The sequence below is a fragment of the Stegastes partitus genome, unplaced genomic scaffold (genome assembly GCF_000690725.1).
Source record: "Stegastes partitus isolate 25-593 unplaced genomic scaffold, Stegastes_partitus-1.0.2 Scaffold1677, whole genome shotgun sequence".
Lineage (NCBI taxonomy): Eukaryota > Metazoa > Chordata > Actinopteri > Pomacentridae > Stegastes > Stegastes partitus.
The window spans coordinates 122,139-129,157 of NW_007579408.1; the positions used below are offsets into that span (position 1 = coordinate 122,139).

General features: G+C 41.3%; 1 protein-coding gene across 1 annotated transcript in view; it reads right to left on the minus strand.

The window, feature by feature from the left end:
- LOC103371978 (latrophilin-3-like) overlaps positions 1-7,019 on the minus strand; it is a 59,389-nt gene that overhangs the window by 19,474 nt on the left and 32,896 nt on the right. The window contains exon 7 of the mRNA XM_008301482.1: positions 6,542-6,633. Within this exon, the coding sequence (XP_008299704.1) occupies positions 6,542-6,633 (92 nt within the window). The remainder of the gene's footprint in view (positions 1-6,541; positions 6,634-7,019) is intronic.

The window sequence follows — 7,019 nt, forward strand, 5'->3', positions numbered from 1 at the left end:
AAAAAAAAAAGATGAGAAACCAGAAAAGATGTTAAAGATAAACATAAGATAAAGAAAAAAAAGAAAAACAGGCAGGATGCTAATCAAAAGAAGAGAGAGGAGGAGATGCACAGCGGAGGAGAGATGAAACATTCATATTAAAACAAGACAGGGTGATGAAACCCGAACAGAAAACGTGACATCAAACCGTAAAGAGGAGCCCAAACGGCGCCGACATGAAACAAAAGGAGACGCACCTCATTAGACTAAAGTTAAATTGACTTAATTAAGCGGCGGCGCGATGCGCTTCACCTTGATGAATCAGAGGAAGATATCAGCGCAGACGCATCTGGCTTTGATATTTAAAGGAGGATGTTTCCCGCAATCCAATAAAAACCACTCGGTTTGGTCTCCACTAAGACCAGCCGAGGTCAGAGCCGAGCAGCATGAAGACTCGGAGGTCAGCGGGTCGGGCTGCAGGGCCGTAAATCACTCGGACCCTCGCAGTCGATATGATCTCTGCAGGACAAACATCTCGCCGAGGAGCTGGAAAAATGGCGGCCACAGCGCGCAAAGGTGGTCGTAAAGCTACGGGCGAGGGAACCGGAGGAACGTTTGGATGTTTGGAGGTTCTGGTCCAGTCGGGAAGTGTTCTACAAGGAGATCCAGACTAAAGGAATCCAGACGTTTGTAGGATTTTAGTGTCTTTAAGTTCATTGTTTTGGATTTTTAACTAACATTTTTACCGCTCTGATTGGCTCTTTTGGGTTTTTAGTTATTCATTTATTTATTTTAACTGTAATTTAAAAAAAATAAAAAAATAAATATTTACTGTTGTTTTCCAGATGTTCCTTGTTTTGCTAAATTGCAGATAACATCCATTAAAATCAGAGAAATTTTTTTTAAAAATTGCCTCTAGGTTTAAAAGGTCTGTTATTTAAATAAAAATATACAAAATGACATCATTTATCAGAAACTGTAAAAACAAAAAAGAATCCACAGTTTTTTGTTTTTTTTTACCTTACCGACTGTCCTTGAGCTACATTCAAAAATTCCTAAAAATCAAACCGTTCCTACTTTGCAGATTCTGTAAAAAACAAATAATTTTGTGGTGTTTGGCGCAACCAAGAAGCCCTTTGTGATTCAGCTGCGACTAACTATGAGGCAGCAAAAATTCTGGGACTTTTCGGCTGAACTGCAGGTCGTGCTAATGTCAGACAAGCAGAGAGGATCCATGACACCTGTAGGAGGATGTCTGACACACGAACTCCATTTTTTGTTCTCCCTCCTGCTTCCAGCCTTGTTGTTTCCATGGAGGCGCTGGACTTTGCTCTCAGCTTCAGAAGGTTAAAAACACAACGAATATCTGGAGACTGATCCGTTTTTATCAGATTCAAACTATTTATCTTCTGCATATTTCACTTCCTGGTTGCACCAATAAAACATCTGCATCAATGACCCGTTCACACTGAGCCTCTCTGTCGTAGTTTTTGCAGCTCCAGAGCTAAAACCCGACCCGGCTGAAGACCAGGAAGTTGCATCCGCTCGTGTTGACGCCAATAAAAGCCTCCGAGCCGCCCTCCTCCCTCCTACCCGCCGTCCGGAGGTGAGGCGGGTCGCGCCGAGGCAGTGCTTGAAAGCAGCTCATAAAGAGCCGCGTCCTGCAGCGGGTCAGTGATGGAAGAACACAGCCTGACACCGACCGGCCGGGCCGAGACGGTTCTGTTGATGTGCCGGCTGAGGAGAGAGGAGGCCAAGACTCAACCGGCAAAGACAACGACCACTAAACACACTGATGTGTCCAGAGAGGCCTGAAGAAAGATGAAGAGCTCAGAGTGTCCAGCAGCAGGTCGACCAGAACATCGTCGTCCAGCAGACGACCAGGAGCTGCTTCCTGAACCGAACCACTGATCGGAGCTGAATGATGGTCCGCAGATACCAGGCTGCAGAAATGAGCTGAAAGCTGCTTTAACTGATGTGTTTGCTGTTTAGTCGCAGCAGATCTTTTAGTGGTTTGGATTTATGACCAACATCTTCACTGCTCTGATTTGCTCTTTTGGATTTTTTAAATTTTATTTAGTTAATTTTTTTCACAGTTGTTAACTGGAATTTATTTTTGGAACAATTTACTGCTTTTTAAATTAATTTTTTTTTTCAAATTGAAATAATTTTTTTCACATATTTTCCTAGTTTGGTTGCATTACAGATAAGATCCATTAAAATAACAGAAAAAATAAAATAATTGGCTTGTTACTCATTTGAAATTTGGACAAAACTGTAAATATTGTCCACATTAATAATCTATGATTTTATAATCAGTAATTTTTTATCAATGCTTGACCATGAAATTATTATTTTTTTCTGTATTTACTCATAAAAATACTGTCATTTCACATATATGTCTTGTATTGTGAAAAAAAAATGTTTATAAAGGATTAAAAAATAGGATTTTTTTTTTTTTAACTTCTGTTTTATAGACTTTCCTTTTTTGTTGAATAAATTACAGCTGTCTGGTCAAATCACAGAAAAAAACCAAATAAAACCTTGTTTAAAAGGAAATTGATGTTTATTAAGGATTAAAAAGTCGTAAATCAATTTTAAAACGGCTATTTTATAGATGGTCCTTGTTTTGTTCAATAAATTACAGACGATGAAGTAAAATCACAGCTTTACTGTATTTTAATCTACCAGAAACACAGTTTGACAGTTTCTACATGTTTCAGTATTTTATCAGCTTTATGAGGATGTTTGTTTGTTTGTTATTTTACATGTAGATCTTTAGATTTTATTTTTTAAAACAAAACATGTGAGACTTTTGGTTTCGTCAGTAATAATTAACCGAACTAAANGCACATAAAGGTGAGTCCTGTCATTTCCTGCTTGATTGCACCTTATTCCTCGCACTATAATTTGCAACCTATTAATTACTTTTAGTGCGCTATACCTCCTCTTAACGCATCGTTTTCTGTGATCTATCTCAGGTCCTGTCTGCACACAGGTGTACAGGCGTCACTCATTGATCACTGATCACTCTCATCAGTGCGCTCACACATATCGGACGCAGATTAAAAAGTTTAAACCTGACAAATGCTAACATTTCCGTACAGCGCCGTGTGAAGATACAGGTGCCATTTAAACCTAATCTTGCTTGTCACGTCTGCGGTCCATGTATATCTAAGAGCCGGGCGCTAATGCAGCCTTCAACATGACTGAGCGCCCCGCCGTAAATCACCCTAATGACTCGGAGCGAGGCGGCCAGATGGATTTGGGAGCTGATTTGCTCATATGAGGGAAGTAAATGAAAGATTGCGTCATGGAGATGGGGGTGGGGGGAAGGAGAGCTTCCGGGTTTGTGTCTTACTTGATCTCGGGTTCGTAATCCTGATAGCTGAGCGACGACAAAGAGGCAGAAACAAATCAACCAGAGGAGGCGTGAGGAGAATTTAAAAAAAGTTCAGAAGATGAACCCCAACACATGAAGACAGGTTTCAGGACGGGGTTCTGCCGGTGATTTACAGGTGCTAGCCGCAATTATCTGGGCCCGCAGAAGTATCCAGCTCCCCCTCGTAAACGCTGGCAGACCTTGGCGTTTAAGCCGTTATAAATGGGCCAGGTGTGCAGCGAAAAATAAATGATTTATGAATTCACCGGGGCAACCATTAAACATAATTTTCCCAGGGCTGTCTTAATGACCTGGTGGGAGAGGCACTTCATCAAGGTGATTGCCCCCAGATTGGACGCAGAAACACAAGCGGGTGGGCACGAGAAAGAACAAAAAATAAAAAAAAACACCACCCACCGTCCTCTAACCGGATCAGGAGGAAGAGGAGGAGGAGGAGGGAAATAAAAGGGATGATAGAGACACGAGAGGTCACGGGGAAAGCATCCGAGGGAACAGGATATGAAGAGGCTGATATCGGCGCGTGGCTTATCTCGCTTCTGGAGTTATCAGATAGAAAAAAAAGGAGAAAAAAAAAATGGAGGATGATTTTTGAGGGAGCCTTCGGGCGAAACTTCTGAGAGTCGCTGAAAAGCAGAGCGGCTCGCTTTCAGCCGCAAGGAATCCACGAGCAGCGGTTAATTTGGAGCGTTTTTGATGCAGGAATCGTAATTAAACGTGCATCCTAAACAAATTCAGAAGCCGAGGAGAAGCTTTATTGCGCTAATTGTCGAGCAAAAAAACGAAGAAGAGCAATTTCACGCCGAGCGCTGCTTCAAGATCCAAATTACCTATATGCTCGTCAGACGGCTTCATTTGCGGAGGTGCTATTCAATGTCACAGATCGTTTATGTACCAGATCGCAATCGGTCAATTCATCCAAATCGGCATGAGCGCCATCCAGAGGCCGAAGAGGAAGCTGCTCTGTGATCGTTTAATCCCAAAGAAAAAGGTAAATGAGACGATTTGATCTTTTTTTTTTTAGGGAGGAATCTGCTCACGAATCACAGGAGCAGCTGGGCGAGGAAGAAGAGGAAGAGGAGGAAGAGGAAGAACCACATCAAACACGATATCAATCCTAGTCTACGGCCTCCACCGAGGAGCGTCTTACCAGCGCCACTCTACAACAACACATCCGTCATAATAACGGTAGCTGGAATGAAGACAAAAAAAAAAAGATGAGAAACCAGAAAAGATGTTAAAGATAAACATAAGATAAAGAAAAAAAGAAAAACAGGCAGGATGCTAATCAAAAGAAGAGAGAGGAGGAGATGCACAGCGGAGGAGAGATGAAACATTCATATTAAAACAAGACAGGGTGATGAAACCCGAACAGAAAACGTGACATCAAACCGTAAAGAGGAGCCCAAACGGCGCCGACATGAAACAAAAGGAGACGCACCTCATTAGACTAAAGTTAAATTGACTTAATTAAGCGGCGGCGCGATGCGCTTCACCTTGATGAATCAGAGGAAGATATCAGCGCAGACGCATCTGGCTTTGATATTTAAAGGAGGATGTTTCCCGCAATCCAATAAAAACCACTCGGTTTGGTCTCCACTAAGACCAGCCGAGGTCAGAGCCGAGCAGCATGAAGACTCGGAGGTCAGCGGGTCGGGCTGCAGGGCCGTAAATCACTCGGACCCTCGCAGTCGATATGATCTCTGCAGGACAAACATCTCGCCGAGGAGCTGGAAAAATGGCGGCCACAGCGCGCAAAGGTGGTCGTAAAGCTACGGGCGAGGGAACCGGAGGAACGTTTGGATGTTTGGAGGTTCTGGTCCAGTCGGGAAGTGTTCTACAAGGAGATCCAGACTAAAGGAATCCAGACGTTTGTAGGATTTTAGTGTCTTTAAGTTCATTGTTTTGGATTTTTAACTAACATTTTTACCGCTCTGATTGGCTCTTTTGGGTTTTTAGTTATTCATTTATTTATTTTAACTGTAATTTAAAAAAAATAAAAAAATAAATATTTACTGTTGTTTTCCAGATGTTCCTTGTTTTGCTAAATTGCAGATAACATCCATTAAAATCAGAGAAATTTTTTTTAAAAATTGCCTCTAGGTTTAAAAGGTCTGTTATTTAAATAAAAATATACAAAATGACATCATTTATCAGAAACTGTAAAAACAAAAAAGAATCCACAGTTTTTTGTTTTTTTTTACCTTACCGACTGTCCTTGAGCTACATTCAAAAATTCCTAAAAATCAAACCGTTCCTACTTTGCAGATTCTGTAAAAAACAAATAATTTTGTGGTGTTTGGCGCAACCAAGAAGCCCTTTGTGATTCAGCTGCGACTAACTATGAGGCAGCAAAAATTCTGGGACTTTTCGGTTGAACTGCAGGTCGTGCTAATGTCAGACAAGCAGAGAGGATCCATGACACCTGTAGGAGGATGTCTGACACACGAACTCCATTTTTTGTTCTCCCNTAAAGGCACAAATTTATTGTTTTTTGTTAAATCACAGAGAAAAAAAAGATTAATTCACGTACAAAACCCTAAAATACACATAAAAAAAAAAAAAGAAATCTGTATTTTTAGAAATGGTCACTTACTCCTGTTTATTTTAAAGGAATAAATATGTAGGATTATTATTATTTTTTTATATTTGCAAATTAAAAAAACAAACAAATTATATATATATATATATTTGCATTTTATTTTACAGATTTTGCCCATTTTGTGAAATAACAGATCATATGTGATGAAAATGTTTTTATTCTTTTAAATTAAAAAAAAAAATCAGCAATGTATTAGTTATTTATTTAAAGGGAAAACTACGTATATTAGTGATTGAAAAATGCTTTTTTTTTTTAAACTACAGATACTAACCAGTGAAATCACAGGTTTTTAACGTGTTATTCTGCTTCTTTACTTATTTTTTTTCCAGTGTTTCTGTGCAGCTCACGGCGTCTCAGACCATCATCAGCTCGTCTTTTAAACCAGAGCTTCGTGCAAAAAGAAGAAGAAAAAAACAAGCAGCCATTAAAGCTCAGGAGGACGTGACTGCATCCATCGGTCAGGTCGCGTTGCAGAAACGTTCTGCAGCGGCCACGTCAGCGGCGGCGCTGCTATTTCTGGGCGCCTTTAATGGATATGTGGCCGATGTGAGTGCTCTTACTTGATGTTGTCCAGGCAACCGGAGTCTGGTTTCAAGATGGCCGTGTGATGGAACATCTTGTAGAGAGCGATGCCCAGGAAGATCACGTTGAGCTGAAACACAGGAGAAAGAGGAGAGAGGCGGGAATGAGGCATTTTAAATCAGGCACTTTGGAGCTGCAGCCTTTTTGCCAAACAGAGCGCAAAATCCAGCGAAGCCTCGGCGGCGGCGCCACGACGGTTAAACAGAGGCCCGGAGAGACGAGCCGGCTCACGGACTCTCCATCTGACTTATTCACGCTCCTCCATCATATTCACACTCGGAGGAGAACCACAGGGACTGGATTCCTCTGATCCTCCTCCTCCTGCTCCTGGAGCGACTCCTTGTTCAGCTTTTAGCTCAAACACACATCAGTGATTAAAAGTGAACAAATAAAAAAGCAGCTTGAACTTTTGCTCCTCACGCTCGGTAATTAGCCGGAAAAATAAACTCAACTGTT